The following is an 18,519-nucleotide window of genomic DNA, read 5'->3' as shown; positions in this document are numbered from 1 at the left end:
AATGGTACACGGGTTACTCACTCTAATGGCCTTAACCTGGTATGTAACATTAATAGAACCTGCTGGAGGGACAGATTTGTCTCCCAGAGGTTACCACACCTTTGGAACAGACTCCCACTTCATGTCAAGCAGAGCATCTCATCAGCCCTCTTCATACGCAATCTGGACAATTGGATGGGTAACCGTAAGTTCACCCCAGGGGTTCCACCTATGTTCCTCTTGGACAGGGGTGATAGGTGCTGATTGTAAAACTTGGCTAGGCTTGCAAGGGCCCTAGGGCCATTAGCCTAGCAACCTCCTATGATCCTATGATTAATACATGACTAATCTAATATATAAGTACAGTAATCTTGTATTAGTCTGTCACAAAATAATTATATATTAGATTAATTCCTCTTATGCTGTAAGTTAGAAGGATTTACACATCTCTCTTTGTAATGATAAAGTCAGAATGGATAACTTTTAAGTAAATTTAATTAATAACAAACACGACTATGATTTTAAAGATTTCAGTTTTTAGCAGTTACTCCAAATGATTGCAAAAATATTAATAATTTTCTAAATGTTTTGCATCTATAAACATTCATACTTGAAATTAATTTTTATTATTTTCCTCTGAATTGTATGATGGAATTTACTAAGACAATAATTACAATATAAATAAATAAATAAATAAATAATGGAAGGGCAAATGCCTATTATATCACCATATTTGTGTGGATGATACAAAATATCTTTATTAGAATCAAAATTTAATATAGATAGAAATGATTATTTAAGCAACATTTTGATTAAAAAATACAAGAAAATCCAACAGTGAAAATAGGTAGTTGACACAGACTACTTATTTTATTTAACTTGGTCTTAAATAATATATTACTATTTCAAAATCATTTTTATTACTAGTAAATAATATATGTTACATGTATTAAAATGAGTCCCTCCAAATTAGTGGAATTTTATTATCTAAGACTTTTACCCAAATGTATTTAATTAAAACATTTATTTTACTGCAATCTCATGCAGGGACTATTTCACCATTCTAGAAAACAGTTGTAAATTTATTAGAAATGTATATGTACCTTACAGAATAGCAAAATATTTAAGAAAAGTGAGATATAATGCTGGAGATGTAAAAAAAAATGCAAGAGCCAAATGAAAATATTGTGTTGTGTTCCTTTTAAAATTGGTCAGATTTAAGTTATTTTTAAACCAGTCTATTTCGATTCACCATATTAGAACTGCTACAAAAATTGTTCTTTTTTGTAATACTCCTATTTGAACCTGAGTCAAAGCTTAACAAAAATGGCACTACTTAGCAGGAGGAAGAAAAATTACTAGGAACTGGAGTAAGTACTTCTCCATCTTTTGTCACATTTGTGGCATTCCAGATTTTATGCATAATAAACAATACTAGGAATTGGACTAAGTCTATTTCTCTATCTTTTGCCAAATTTTGGGCATCATGTATAATAAATAATTTAATAAAGTAGCCACACGATTTAAACAAGAAATTAGGTTTACTGTAAGAAAATCTGAAACTTATACATTGATTATTAATCTCTAGAATCTCTTCTCACTGCTTTAAACATATATTTCTGTGCCCTTCCTTTGTAGACCAACAAACAAAAAAACTCCCTCTGTACTTTCTTCTTTACACAAAGTTGAATTTTACTTTGAAGCTAGTTTTAATAAAATGCATTTACATAAACATTTTAAATATTAATATTGTAACTTATATTTTAAAGGATTGTTTATCATGTATTTGAAATTGCACTGCTCATTTATGTTAATTTAACGTGAATCTGTATAAAAGTTTGCAAAAAAAGTCATTAAGTTAATAAAATATGTTAAACATACATTAAACTGAGAAGCTAAAGCAAGCTACTGTATTAAATTCCCACTTTAATATGCATTTCACACATTCCAGCTGCTCAGGCAATCACTCATGAGCGGAGTCAGACACCAACATTTAAATGCTTAATATGCAAAAGCTACTCGTATACCACTGACAGGGTTAAGGAAGAAATATAATTAATGTTGAGGGTATATTTTGTGTAGAATATGCCCACCAGTGCTTTAATTACACCACAGGAGTAAAGCATAAAAGAAGTACAAGTGGGCAAATACTTTACTATATTACTTTCAGTACCAGCGCTGATTATTGCTATTGTGGTACTTGTTCATGTCATTTGCATCTTTAACAAATGGATATAGTTTCAACAAATATTTCTTCTAAACGATTTTACTGTTTTTTTGACAAATTAAGTCTTAAACTTGTTAATTTAAGGATGTAAGGACAACTTTATATAAATTATTTCTTAAACCTGTCAGTGACACTTGTACATAACTCAGTTTAAGGTAAAGGCTACCATTTTATAATGAAGTGCTGAACATTAGAAAAATGTATTGTGTTTTTTCAGTGCTCTGTATTTCCCAGCTAAAGACAGTGTGGCTTTTCTGATACAGCACTAATTATCATCTTTGTCTACATGTGTATTACTGTAAAATTTTGGTAGTTTTTTACAGTTTAAATTTATGATATTCTTTGGCAGTTTATGTTGCTGTTATCCTGACTGGTTACTCCATGTGCAGCATTAACCTTAACTAATTTTACACTGCGGTCATTTAAGACAATCTTAACAATGCGCATAATTCATAACTTGCTGTTGTGTTATCCCTCTACCAAATGTTAGCAAAGAAAGTAGAAAGTCAAGTGATTTATTTTCTGCCAATCACACTATATGAATTAAGTAATTCCAGATAAAGATGATATACTTTCTCTCTTACAGGGATGAAAAAGCTCATCATGTTAGAGCTGAACTTTAAAAAGACAATTTACATCTTAATGTAATACTGCCCTTCGCTGATGCTGTATGTGCAAGGTAAAAATTCTATAGTCCACAGTTTTACAGAATATATTTTTTTAAACAGTAATAAAATACTGAGGATTCTAAATGAAAGTCTGATGGTTGTGTGGTGCTACGATTTTCTCATAAAATGGTGATCAAAAATCTTAGAAACAGTAAAAAGTGAAAATATTTGAAATTAAGAAAGCACATAGCGTGTTCTTGAAGGGGGGGGCTGCAACCCCCCCCCCCAACTTATATATACAAATTCCAAGACTACATTATCTTAGGGAAAACAGGATTCCCCAACTAGTACAAATCTCAATCTTTAGTGTAACCCCCCCCCAGAAATGCACATTAGTGATCAAAGATAATACTGTCAACTGATACTGTAGCAATATTAAGCATGACACACAGTGTTTTACTGTTAAGTGGTGAACCATTTTAAAAGATCAAATGTTTTTTTTTTATTTTGAATTTGTTAACCAGGTTAGAGCACTGATCCCATCGGACTCATTTCAGTCTCAGCCTGGAAAAACACAATACTTACACAATAGTTACATGACATTACATACAGAGTGAATGAAAAATGCAATATATACAATATTATATACAAAGTGAATATCATAATTGGTTTGAAGGAATAAAGGCAATACATAAACAACATTATATAAAGAGTAAGTAAAAAACACAGTATATACATACGTTCTGTGTTTGGTATTGTACGTTACAACAGACAAGTCTTATTCCAGAATGGTATAAGAAATGTTACTATGCTTTGACCCAGCCACTAAGTGGGTGAATAACACAATCCACTCCACTGTATAATAAGTTTGCTAAAATGGGTAAGTAAAAACTGGCTAATCACATTACTGACTACTTGAGTAAAGACTTTATTCCATGCACCGGTAAAGACAAGTCCCTGCCAAATGGTGTATATACAACAAATACATTAATAAACAGATTCAGAGCAACTTCTCCAGCACAGACATGGGGCCAGATTCCAAAAGGGCTGCTCTCTGTGCAAGTCTGCCCTGATTCCGAAAAACTTGCTCTTAATGTAAGTGACTTACTTCAGTGTAAGATCTATCTACAAACAGGTTTACTATGGAGACCAGATTCAAAGACACCTGCTCACAGCCTGCTCTCACTGTAAGGGGTCATTTATGCTGAGAAAAAATCTTTTGGAATCTAGATCATAGTTTCTAGCTTTACTTTTAGTGAAAAAAAATTGAAATGGGCCCTCATTTTTGGTCTGCAGCGATATTGTAATCAGCTCAAGGAGGCATCAGAATACAGCAGTCATGGTGGTATGACTGTGGCTTTTGAAGGAGCACACTAACTCAGAAAGAGTTAATTGGCTTAAAGGAACAACTCATCGAAAGTTCCACCTTTCTTCAGTGCCATGTTAATCTGTTGTTGGTATATTTGGAGAAGCGAACATAAGAGTACAATGTTACCCTAAAAATACCTGGGTTATTGTATTCTAAAGGAGGATTTTCAAAGAAATACCTTACTTAGGTACCTAGTTCTTGAAATAGACATGAACTCTTTAAACATGATGGACGACAGACTGTAATTTTATTTATTAATGTTGTTTACTGGGTATTTTTAATTATTTAATATGCTTCTATACAGCAAAGTTATTTAGGTTCTTAATGAAGTGGATATTTTGATCGATTACGTATACAGCTTTAATATGTATTCTGAATGGTCTATTTTGTCGACATTTGGAATGATATTTAATGGTCAGAAAGTTATGTGTTTCCTAGTTCTGACGAAGTCCGATGTACACCTGATATGGACAAAAGTGCTTAACTTTGGAAACTTCTTAAGCTTTGAATTATCAAAATAAAGTTGTTTTAGTGGAGTCTGTTTTATCCACATATCCGTTGATCAAAACTTTGTTGAATGTTATGCCTTTGACATTTGAACTATAAACTTGTTAACAAGCAACTGGCCAGCTCTGACCTTGACTTACAACTCCTCATAATACCACTGGATTAACCACCATGGAAAATACATATCTGTTATGGACTTTTCAGTGCTCATTGGCATAGACTCTATTCTTAGACTTGCATTTCTTTTCTTAACTGGATCACAACCTTGGATTGGTGAAAACAACAGATATGCCATTCTAAAATAATTTAAGCCCTTCAGATCCACAGGCTGTCACTACTTTGAGTGCAAAGTACACAATGCAAATTGATTTAGAAAATACTAACACATCAGTAATGTCTAAACAGATTTTCACAGTCAACATTATCTTCGATATCATTGACTTTTACTACTAGAACTGTTGCTAGTCAGACAACATCTGTCACCAGCTGCTGTAAACAAGAAGCCATAACCTTAAGTACTCCTCTATAGATCTACAGTTGCCTCTTCTTTCCTGGACTAAAGTATTTCTGGTCAATATATGATGATAAGCAAATGACTACAGTGCCTAGTAAGTGTGAAAGGTTTCAAGTGGAATAACAAACAATTCCAGCTGGTTTAGAAAGACTGCAGTAGGACATTTGAAAAACTGATTACAGCATGTTTAAAGCCTGCTGACTCACAACTACTCACTTTGCTGCAGATGCCAAAAGCCACAGCCACTGTGCCATAAGGTCTCTCTACCGGGACTACTTAATTGCGGATTATACTTCTCTAAGGTCAGCTTCTCTCATTTCAACCTAACTCTGCTGATATTGGGTCTATATTACAACGTTGAACTCACAGGAGTCCGAACGTTGTAATATCAAACCCAAATGTTAGAACTACGAAAATAGCGAAGCCACGGCACACCGATTTTTTTCCCCCTGGGCTTTACTATTTCCTCCACTGTGGTGCAATCTTGGAGTTGGTATATTTAAGTAGGGGGGGGTGTGGGGGGTACAGCCTCCCACATTGGGGGTGTGTGGGGCAAAGCCTCCACATTAGTTTCAGTTTAAAGTCTGTTTTTTTTTTTGTAACGGAACAGCAATTTTTTTCCCTGGGGGAAAAAAAATCGCTGTTCTGTGTTTTCATAGTTATTGGTTTTCGAACTTCATGGTTCAATATTACATCGTTTGGACTCCTGTGAGTTCGACGATGTAATACAGACCCGCTGATATTACCCAATAATGGACACTTTAATGAATGACATTTTGCTCCATTAACTACCACTCTGAGTGAATGCACTTCCCTTACTACCCAATAAGAAATGTTCTAACTTCATTCTGACCCCCAGTGCAGAATGCATTCTGTCCCTTTTCATGTCTTCCTCCATGCACTATCTTTTTAGCAACAAAGCATAGCAGCATTGATTCATTATGTTCAAATAATTCAGTGTTTAAAAAAGTCATAACCCAGTGTTGACATTTAATTAAAAGTCAGAAGTATGACAGCTAAAAAGTGAACTGGCTAAAAAACATACTGCAGAGTTCCCAGACATTTGTAACACCTTGTCAGTATAGTACAATAATGTATGCTAACACCTTACTTCATGTAACATTTTCTTTTCACTTGTGTTTATAAAGATCCCTCTGTCTACCATCTATCTTACTCAATATCTAAAGAACAGCGGATAAAAGACAGAGGCATCCCACTATGGTGCAGTTCTAAAAGCAAGAGTAGATGCTTTCCATGCTGGTTTGTGCATAATCCTATTCCCTGTATATGGTTTGTAATGACATTTGTACATGACATTATGCACATACCCTCGTCCACCAAGAGGATAGCCCCACTTCCATCATGCCTCTGTATACATAAGCTAGAAATAGCAGTCTCTACTGGGAGCTGTAGCCATGCAGGAAACCCAACTTACCCTGTTTTGAGCAATCACTCCCACATACAGTATATGGATCTGCTATTCAAACTCAGGTCTCCAGGATACAAGTCAAATGATGCAGCTCAGTTTGTAATATGTAATTTAGTTCTGTTTATTCTATGTGCTTCCACGTAGACACCCTTCTTGTGCACATGTATTTGTGCTTGCCAATACATTGTGTTGCCTAATCTAGAACCCTCAGCCCCCAAATGGGGTTATATCAATGCATGAAACCTACCATTCCTCCAAATGGTTCAGCCAGCATTTACACCATGTATTCCAGTCCCCATTTCTTAAGGTTAAGTCCTCTGTTGCTCAAGTCTGTTTCTTGAACTTGGGTCTCCAATGTCACAGTGAGGCCTCCATTCTTCTGTGTGACACAGATTTTACTTGTATTTTTATATCTGCACAGTTTCATGCCATTAATTATCTTGATTAGCATAGAATGTCTAGTATAACATCTTTATTACCTGCCACTTCCAATTGAAGGAAAAGCAATGGATTTAAGCTTTTTCTCATCTGCCAGAGCTAAGCAGTTTTTCACAGTCTTTTCCAGCAATTCTTCACATTTGTCTGAACCCCACGCAGGGCTGTTGCAGTGAACTACAAACTTTGCAGGCAGTCCATGACCGACACTTAAAGCAGCTGAATTGAGACAAAAAAAGAAAATGCTCACTGTAGAGGTGCATAATAAACTGAGTTATTACCATAAAAAGATGACTCCCAGAGCTCTGACTGATAACTCAATCTCTAGGCATTAAATGCCACAACAGTATAAAATTAATGTACAAAGATGACAATAGCAGACAGGAATACATTTTCTTCTCTCACCCACAATTAAAAAACATATACATTACAAAAAAGACAAACAGCATTATGTTACATTTCCATAGCACACATACTGGGAGTACAGTGATGCAGGACTGTTGTACTACATGAAAATACAGCTGTGTAATAAACTCATCAGACCAGTAAATGCTCAAATATAAGGACCAGTACTACAGTATTACTCAAAGAGTTGGGAATTAGACACATTTTTCTTGCATTCAGAAAGACAACTGTGTGATAAACTCCCCAAAACAGAAGCAGAAGATGTCCAAGCACACTGGTCACTGCTGCAGTTCAGCAGCTTGGTCCTTCAGTGACATACTAGTTGGCTGATGTGGGTGGGATTCAAACCCCATCAGTGTCACATACCATTGTACTCCATGCATGTATTACATATGCAAATGCCCCCCCAAACGTATATAAGTATGCATGTGTGTACTTCATCACTACGTAACTATGCACATGCCCAAATATGTAACCTATGTACTAGACTTGCATACCTCTAGAGCGAGTAGCACTTGTAACCACATTGATTCTCCTTCCTCTCTGATGTGCTGTTCAGCTAACAACCCATGTTTTCTCTAATACAAACAGTGGTCCTACAATTGTAATGCAATGCTTTCGTTATCTTTACAGGCACATCAGGTACAGCTGCAGGGCATTTACTAATTATTCACACTGACATGTATTGGTTTGTATTTTACAATTACAACAACTGATCGCAGCTTATGGACTGTGTCTATTCATGCCCTACTCTGCTGAAAATCACTTCATATAATTAACTGACTGTTCCCCTGCATCATCTACTTCAGTTCAATTCTAACTGATATCATGTGACACCAAGTTATCTTCCAGATGTATCTACAAATCTGAAGGAAATTAAATAAGACTGTACCAGACTACATTTTTCTGTATGCTTGTTCCAAATGACTGCAAAAATTATATTATTCTTTGTTTGTTTCTGTCATCTTGTAACAATACAGCTTTTACTGAACTTTTTTTCTCTCCAGGGCTCCAATAAATAATAATAATAATAATAATAATAATAATAATAATAATAATAATAATAATAATAATCAAGTAAACAACCAAATAAACAAACAGTCCTAAAGTGACCTTCCTTCCTTTCTAGAATCTAGCTTTGGAATTGTATGTGCACACCTTTGCATTTCCCTGCAGTAAACCTTATCTGCCATTTTCTGACTTAACTACAGACTCACTACAGATCTGTTTATAGACTTGCTCCTCCACATTTTGTATTCCTGTCTACATTTGCATCAGTTCCAAACAGAATTCTCATTTCACCTTTTGATGTCTTACACAGTTTACTATCAGCACTGGGGACTGACCAGTTTTACTCCAGATATCACATTTCTTCATTTTGACATGTGTACTTTCTATACAAATCACTCCTTGGCTTGATTCAATTACCTATTCTTTCACTCCTCTATTTAATTTTCCCACACAGCCTTGAGAACTTCAACCAAATTTCAATATGGCAGTGCGTTAAAGGCCTTACTGAAGTCTTGGTACACCACATGTAATGGATTCCTTCTATCAAGTTCCAATGTAACCAAATAATAGACCTGCATTACGTTGGAATGACAATGCCAGAAACTTATCAAGTAGGTTATTTTCCTTTAGAAACATAACTAAATCATGCTTTGGCCTCTTTTCTATTTACATTTACTGGTCTATAGTGTGCTTAAATACTCATGCAAACAAAATGTAAACTGGCGCTACTGTAGCTTCTTTCCATTCCTACAAATTCTAGTAACAGAGAATTCAGTGCTGGGATTTGCTAACACACCTTCTAAATTCCTCAAGACTATGACTGGTACACCATCAGGACCATCTGCCAGATTTTCACTGTTCTTAAGTTTTTTTACAACATCTTTAGGTATGAACTCAACAGATACATACCTATCCCATACATCCCATCCTATTCTCAAAGTGGCAATTCCCTTCTTTCTCTTACATGGAGAAAGATGGAAAAAACACAATCAAAAAATTGTCAATAATTTCTGCCACTTCAGCAACATCACTGCACTCCTTTATTATATTTCATCTTATGAACCTTGTTTTTCAGTACTGCATACATAACTAAAGAGATGTATATGCCTCTGTTGATTCTTGAAGCTCTTGCTCTCTCCTTCCACACTACACTTAGCACTTCTTTGTATATTGCAAGCTTCTAGAAGCATCATATACTTATTGCTATTTATCTCTTTTTTATTTTTAAAAAGCTCTTTCTTTCACTCTTACGGCAACTTTCCATTTAATTATTAAACTATTTTGTTTTCCAGTCTCATTAATTCATTCTGTCTAGAATGACCCTCTCTGTTCATGGTTTAAGCAGCCTTTCCTATAAAACACACTTTGTTAATCACCTGCACTATCTGCCAGTCCTTTGTTAATGTCTTCATTTTTTTTGGTAAATCACTGAGGATTGCAGTCAGTCAGTGATGCCAGTAATTAGAGTTGCATATTTTACTTATTTATTTTTGCTTACCGGGGCTGTATACTGATCAATACTGGCTAATTTCTGTCTCCGTCTGGGTGAATTAAAAAACATTTCACAAATAAAAAACGTAGAAATGTAAGCAATAATATATTAGTTCAAACTAGCTACCTTTGGTGCAGTCTAGCAGGAATGATAAATAAATAAATAAGAAAAGCTGTACATGTGAAGTCTAGTGAAAAAGCAAAGTGTAATATACAATCTATACAACAGTTTCTTAAGTGAGTCAGTCTTCACTAATTCTGAGAGATGAGAACATTCTTAGAAGGGAGATAAGGATAGCACGTTAGGTGATGAAATACATGTTAATGTAAAACCTGTTGTCCTGCTAACTTTTTATGTGAATTAGAGTTGTCTGACGCTTAAGGATTTGATGTTAATGGACTACCTCCTTTAATCAAAACAGATTTTTGACATTTCTCTTAACTGCTAAGTGGTAGGTAGTATGCACCAAGCTTTAGCAAGGTCAGCAGGTGCCTTAGACAATGGCCTCATTAGATGCCAGCCCCAACCCCCAAACCCCCCACCCAACACACACACGCATAGAGACACAAATTTGAAGTTGAAGATAAAAAAATCCTCTGGTTATCAAGGAGAAAGAAAAAGGATGTGAGGTTGTGTATGACTGAGCAATATGCTAATGGATATCTGCATAATATATATTTTGGATACCAGACCAAACACGTTTACTAAACTATAGCATAGAGATGTAAGCATCTTCTTGTAATTTATGCTACTTACACTATATACAGAGTTATTATGTGCCAACAAAAAACTATTTACTAAACCTAGTGAAAAACTAGGCCACACTGCAGCAAAGAAAGACATTAGCTCCTTTCTATAGTTCCTGACACACAGGCACTAACTAGCTGTCATATAAAGATATGAGATTACACTGACTACCCATAATGCTTACAGGGACTGAAAGGCACCTCTTCTACAGTGATAACCGCTCCCCTTGCAGCTTGCACCACAGAGATCAGTGCTCTACCCTGGTACTGCTTGCAGGACTGAATGACAACTGACAGTGCTCATGTGTCACCCTTGGAAAGGAACACTTTGTCCAGTGAGTTTACTTAGCTAACAAAAAGATAAAACAAAATAATATTTAAAATGTGTCTCTTCATTATTTTTGGCTTTGTCCAGAATTTTTCAGCAAACAAATTGAGAGGTATTTTGTTTTTTTCCTTGTACAATATGCGACTTCCTGGAAAGTTGTTGTGGATTGCAGTGACTAAATAATGACAGGCATGCCAGTTTCAGACTTTGTGTCCCTTTAGAAACTGTTTATTATCGCAAATCTTGTTATTCTAACAACTTTCTAAGTATATAAGAAAAACATCTAAAATCTGTTTTTGATTTTGGTCTTTGATTCGTGAGCTAAGAAGATGAGAGGGTACAGGAGAGATGCAATGGGTTGCACTGCATGGTTCTGATAGAAGCAAGCAGAAATACATTTCTGGTCCATTATTTATGAATTTATTCATTTATTTGATATCAAGCAGATGTCTGAAGTGTACAGTCACACATGTAGCTGTGCATATATGCATTACTGTGGAAAAAATCCTACATCACACCACTGCACAAAGGCGGCACATCGACAGAGTTTAATAACTACAGACCAATAGCAGAAAGGGTACCAAATCGCCGAGTAAAAGTCAACAATACACCCAAAAGTAGATGATAAACTATTCAGGAAGGCAGCAGGATATCCAAACACATAAAATATAATGATTTATTGAACAAAACGTAAGCGCTTTCACGGTGTTACAATCCGCTTCTTCAGACGTACATTCTAAGACAAACTGATATCTCTTAAATACTTTTTGCACACATACAACTGACCAATGACTGAAATAAAACAATCATTCAATTAGTAAACATATGAATTCAATAAAACTTCACAAAATAGTAGTTAGGTAACAGTTAATTAAAACCTATGTATCTAACATTACATATATAAAAACACTTTTCAATACATAGTATATATAAAAAGATACATTAATGCCTAAAATTTCTCTATTTAATCCTTCAGGATTTAAGTAGAGGTTTCAGGGGAACGGCATCATTAAGTCCCCGACCCCTGTGTTCACCTAATCTTAAAATCCATTTAATTTCTAAGGTTTCTGTGGTGTTAACTATGTCACCTAACCTAACATTTACATCTTGTACCTGCAGTACCTGGAAGCGAAATTTATGTTTCTCGCCAAATTGTAATGTGTGTTTGGCTAAAGCACTGTAAATAAAACCTTTTGTGGTGCAGTATACATGGTCCCTAATGCGCTCTCGCAAAGTGCGATTAGTTTTACCTACATAGAATGAGTAACATTCTATGCAGGAGGTTATATATACTAAATTTTCAATGACATGACAAGTTTAACTGACAAAGTATGGCTGGGCACGAAAAGATGTGGGAGATGTGCACAATGCTGCTTTGTGGATGAGTTGAGATTTTTCAGACACCCTGACACTGGTTATTTATGGGAGTTAAGAAACTCTAGTACTTGCACTACCAAGAATTTAGTATATATATAGCCTCCTGCATAGAATGTAAAAGTATTTAAGAGATATCAGTTTGTCTTAGAATGTACGTCTGAAGAAGCGGATTGTAACACAGTGAAAGTGCTTACGTTTTGTTCAATAAATCATTATATTTTATGTGTTTGGATATCCTGCTGCCTTCCTGAATAGTTTATCATCTACTTTTGGGTGTATTGTTAACTACAGACCAATAGTGATTTTCTCCCGCCTCTCCAAAAAGAGAAATCAATCCATATGCAACTGATGCAAAACCTAACCTCAAATAAGCTGTTCTCAGAAACACAACATGGCTTTAGGCCCCAGCACAGCACCACTACTTCTCCACTACATTTTACCAATATAATACACCAACATAGAAACAATGGTCTGCTTGTCTCCACCATGTTCTTAGACTTGTCAAAGGAATTTGATACTGTCTTACACCAGCAACTGCTCGTTCAACTCTCCTCAACAGGACTTTCACAATACTCTTTGTTGTGGTTTCTTAGTTACCTATCTGGGAGGCAACAAGCCATTAAATGGCAACAAACCTACTCATCTTTTCAAACAGTTACTACAGGTGTCCCTCAGGGCTCTATCCTGGGTCCTCTCCTGTTTAACATATTTATTAATGACCTCTACACCTTCACCCACCATGCTAGTTTAGTTCAATATGCAGACGACTCAAAGTTAATATGTGCGGCATCAACAATAAATAAGCTCCAAAACATTACCTAAAAATCTTTCTCTTCTGTAGTAACCTGGCTGAAAGAATCAAACTTCCTACTCAACCCAGGGACTGAATGGCACCAATAACTACTTCCCCTTGCAGCTTGCACCAGCAGAGATCAGTGCTCTGCCCTGAAACTGCTTGCAGGGACTGAATGACAACTGACAGTGCAAACTAAGTTCATGCTTTTTACCTCAAAAAGTTGCCAAAATCAAAAGTAATATTTTACCATAAAGTCAGCAAATAATACTATCATTGAAACTGTAACTCACAGTAAACTAGGCATTATAATAGATGACAGTCTCAGATATGACCAGCATATACTGCACACCATTCACCAGAAACTAGGCTCCCTTTATAGGATCAATGAATTCTTACAGATACTGCAAGAGAAACTCTAACCACCACCTTCTTATTGATAACTCTCTTATATGCTGCTCCTATCCTAACAAACTTAAACAATACTCAAAGAAAGAAACTTGCCTCCTGCAACAATAAAATAGCTAAAAAAAAAAAACAATCTCCCTCATAAGACACTCCATTGTCATAGCTTACACCAATTAAACTGGCTTGAATTACACAACTACCTAACATATTCACAACTAACTACAGCACGCAAATTCATTCATCATCAAGAAAAATGTCCTGCACTACAAGACTTATTACTACTCTGCTGTCCAGCAAAGGACCTCCACTCCATTAACAAATTCTTACTACTTACAAATAAGTCAAATAATGTTGGAGGAGACTTGCTATATTCCTAAACTCTAGAATAGTAACCACACACAAATAAAACTCTCTGACAAACTCAAATAAAATCGTAACCAGTTCTGGTCCTGCACATGCTCATCACAAGGCAAAGACTTTGTGCTCACCATATAATACTCTCCTTAAACAGAATACTTTACAAGTGTTTTCCTTGTTGGGTCAATCTCTCACTAAAACGACAAAACAATTTTTATACATAACTGCTGCCTGTGCAACTCACTAAGCTCACATGGGCTTTCGCTTTAGTAACTTCCACCTCTGTAAAATCTTAGAATGTATAAATGTAGCTACTGTTTGTGTATAAATGTAAGGGTCCCTTTCAGAAGATCAAAAGTTCAAAAGACTGAAAATCAAAATATCTAAAATTCAAAATATTGAAAATGGAATTTGCTTGTTCCCACTGTTGTGCGATCTTGGAACTGGTAGAGGGAAGGGGGGGGGGGGGGGGCCCTGCATTAAAAATGTTTTCGAAATTTTGAGTTTTAGATCTTTTTGAATTTCAGTCTTTTGAACTTCCGATCTTCTGACATAGACCCAGATGTAAGTAGAAATGCAACTACTCTGTGTTTAACTGGAACTTAGTATAATGCAATGTAAGCAAATGGAGCTTTTCTCCTTGGGCCTCCACTGAAAATAGGTGCTACCCAGTCGGACTTTCCCGGTAAACAAAGACAAATAAACTGATGGTCATGTGTGTGTGTGTGTGTGTGTGTGTGTGTGTGTGTGTGTGTGTGTGTATGTGTGTGTGTGTATGTGCATATGTGTGGGCTGTGCATATGTGTGGGCACAGGGGGCAGAGCTCTCAATTGTCCTTGGCTTTTTCCCCTAATACTTGTGGTCTGTACTCGTACAATCTGTAGCTATCTGGAAAAGTGTTGTGGACTGCAATCATTAAATAAGGACAAAAATGTGAGATTCAGACTTCATACCCTTCAGAAAATGCTTGCTAATAGAAAACTTGTTATATCAGCTATTTTACAAGAATACAAGATTCATATTTAAAATGTACTCCTGATTTTGGGCCTTTGTATGGGATTTTTGAGTTAAGATGTTAAGAAAGCAATGGAGGTGTAGTGGATTACACTGTATGGTTCTCACAGCAGCAAGCTGAAATACACTTTTAGGTCATTACCTATGTATTCCTTTATTCATTAATTTGATTGCAAGCAAACATCATAAGTGCATGCAATAACAGAAGGGGCTGTATGTAACTGCTGATTTTGGTTCTTGCATCCCAGATTAGTTACGGTATAAAAAAAAAAGAACTGATTGTAATAAACAGGAGCATTGTCATCTGGCAGTTCATGCAGAGGATTAATGAGCTGTTAATTAGCTGTTTTCAGGGGTCTACGGTTTGATTCCCTCAGCCTTCAGTGCCTAACTGTATGACTCAGAGCAAGTTGCTTAACCTGACAGTGCTCCTGGGCTGAGTCTGAAAAACGTCCATGGATAGTGCACTAACTACCCTAGTAAACAAAATAAAATGATCTTATAAACCATATTCTTATGGATTGTTACAGTTTCCATCTTTTGCTGATGGTATTGTTTGGCAGTGAATAAATTAGATAGCTTGAAGGCTATGAGTTTAATTTATCTTTTTTGTAGGCACACTGTTGTGAAAGGTACTCTGTTGGGTTGCATCAGTTTGTCACTTAGTGCAGATGACTAAGGCTATGAAGTGTTAATGTGATGCTTCCTGTAAAATAGGGTTTGATTCCCATCAGCCTTCATTTGTCAACTGTGTGACTCTGGCCTAGTCTATCCACCAGACAATGCTCCAGGGTTGGTCCTGAAAAGGGACAGTTGGTGTCCATTGGGATAACTCACACATTTGCCTTCACATAGCTGCTAATTAGTTCTTTATTATATGCTATTTTAGTATGAATCCTAGTATGAATTTTGTAGTTTATTGTGCTGCCAGATGCAATTTCAATAAATGCGAGTGTCAAGGGAAAGAAAGTTTACTGTTGCTCATGATAAGTCTGTTTTCAATGTGAGAATGCTTTGTTAGCAAATGGCTATCACTGTTTTTGCTGTAAAATTTCAAATTAAATCCAAATCTCTGTTGTTATAGCGAAAGTAAAGAAAATATTATGCACACCAACAGGTTTGAAAAGTGTTTTATGCTAACATGGTACAGACAGTCAAGTAATGAGATAGTCATATGGCTGTGAGAGGGGGCTGGTCCATTAACCTATCTAGAGCCCCATCTGACTCTGATCTAACACTTCTTGCACCTAGGGCACATGAAACCTTTGCCCCTTCCAAAGGGTTTGATAAACACAAAGCAAATCATCAAAATGTTAACTTCCCACTTATCCTCTGTATTTATGCTATTTCTCTAGTTTTTTTCTTCAGATGTGTCTTTAAATTATTCATATGCCATATTCTGTCTCACATAAATTGCCACTATTGCTTTGTATGCTCGTTTCTGTCTTCTTAAAAGAAATAAATAAATTATACACTGAGGCCTCCAGCCATAATTCTCACCCACAGAACATTAAAAATCATAACACAGCTCTTTCACTGTCACAACAAAGGGTCAGACAGTGCACCACTTTCTTACTTTTCAGAGTAGATTTTCAATTATTAGACCACATGTAGTCAGTAATTAAGTATCTTTTTTATAGTTGTAGCTTAGCTACTTAATAATATATGTACTCTTAAACAGGTCTATCATTATGAAGAAAGTCATTAAACCTGGGAGGAGCAAAACAAAAGTTGACAGCAAAAATCAGAGTGCTATGCATAAACTATGGCAACTGAGTGGTATAGCTCCAAGTATCATTCTCTTTTATCATGCTTCCACATTTCACTCACTCTCGTTAGCTCTACTTCATTAGTTCCCATTACTACATATAGCTTTGTCATTTTATAACCCAGACTTCAGGCACTGCATATCATCTGCCCCTATGCTTTGTCAGTCTCCATTTCTCTTTGTAATATTTTCTTTTTCTCCTTTACAATGCTTCAGTGCACATTTTACTTCAATTATGCCTTCTCCTGTCCTCTGACTATTGTGTTGGCTACCAGCCCTTCCCTTCCCAACAACCTCTGTTTAAAAGTGCATTTATTGATTTGATACATCAAGGACCCCAGGTTGCAGCAAGGCTGAGCCAGCCTGAGCAAGAAGCAAACTATCTTTGAATCGCAGTGACTGCTTTACATATAATCATCTGTCTACAAACTTAAACCTCTTCTCTTTTATCACTTCCATTAATCAGTTACTATGTTCTCAGATCCATTTTTGTGAGACAGTTGTAAATGTGTACTGATTAACACCTTAGAAAAGGCAACTATGAAGCTTTATTTATGTCTCCTTTTGTCATCATTATGCTTTGTTTCTGCTACAAATGATTTTTTTCTGTTGCTTATTTGGTTTATATTTTACTCTACTCTACCACTTCTCATTTATAGGTTCATAGGAGGTTACTAGGCTAGCAGCCCTAGAGCATTTATAAGCCTAGCCATTTTAATCCTGGGTTGTCCCAGTTGTCCTTGGTTAGATGGACGTACTTTACAGATCAGCACCAACTAGCCGTCCATGAAGGACATGGGTGAAATCTCTGGGATGAATTTGTGGTCACCCATCCATTTGTCCAGGTTGCACCTGAATAGGGTTATCGAGGAGCTCTGGTTCACATGAACTGGAAGTTTATTCCAGAGCAGCATCAATCTCTGGGAGATATACCTGTCTCGCCAGCATGTTCTGTTAATGTCACTGGCAAGGTTGAGATCCCTAGAGTGAGTGACTCTAGTATCATTTGATTTGAAGATGTGCAGCATTTCCATCAGGTTGGGGTCAGAGATTGTCCTGTAGGTCAGGCAGACATCACCTCTCAGTAGCCTATATGACACCAGGTGTCTGGTGAGATACATGCAGAAGGGAACCAAGTTGGAGACAAGAACAACTTACTGAACTGTCACGTAATTCACCTTGAAAGAATAACACAAAGGACCTTATTAACAGACTACATGACATCATCAAAAGACTGCTTTCATACAGACCAGGAAAGACTCCCTAAATACCAAAGTAATGACTTTGAGAATTTCCAAAAGACTGTTTTCATAAGATGTATATATGTGAGATGTAATCTGATTTATAGGGAGATCTGTTAGAGCTGTTTCATGGAGAACATTTATGTTGTATTGAAAAGAAACTTGAAGACAGTAAACCCTGCAAACAATACAGTGTTGTGCGTTTCGTCTGTTATACAGACAGTTACTTTATAGTACTGCGTGAAAGTTTAAAAGGTTAATAGAATGCAAAGTTTATCTGCACTAACCAGACTTTTATTCTACAAAGCACTAACAAATGCACATCAGACAAACATCTGTATTTAATTAGACACCAACACAGAGCTGTAGTCGGCAGCTTCAGTAAAAAAAGACAAGACTGTCAGTGACATTGTGACCTTTAATCTTTTATTTTTTAAAATAACTTTTCAGAGTACAAAGGAATAACAAAAAATGTAGATAGAAAATTACCTGAAAAATCGTAATTAGGAGC

At 36.0% G+C, this 18,519-nt stretch overlaps 1 protein-coding gene across 2 annotated transcripts in view; it reads right to left on the bottom strand.

The window, feature by feature from the left end:
* The window catches only part of LOC122799866 (core histone macro-H2A.1), a 1,011,703-nt gene that overhangs the window by 144,995 nt on the left and 848,189 nt on the right, over window positions 1-18,519 (bottom strand). For both annotated transcript variants that reach the window (XM_044069220.1, XM_044069221.1), the window contains exon 8: window positions 7,113-7,287. In XM_044069220.1, the coding sequence (XP_043925155.1) occupies window positions 7,113-7,287 (175 nt within the window). The remainder of the gene's footprint in view (window positions 1-7,112; window positions 7,288-18,519) is intronic.

The sequence above is a fragment of the Protopterus annectens genome, chromosome 4.part0, assembly GCF_019279795.1.
Source record: "Protopterus annectens isolate FY-2018-M chromosome 4.part0, PAN1.0, whole genome shotgun sequence".
In the NCBI taxonomy this organism is placed as follows: Eukaryota; Metazoa; Chordata; order Ceratodontiformes; family Protopteridae; genus Protopterus; species Protopterus annectens.
Note: the sequence above shows the minus strand (reverse complement) of the source record. Positions and strands in the feature narration are given on the sequence as shown.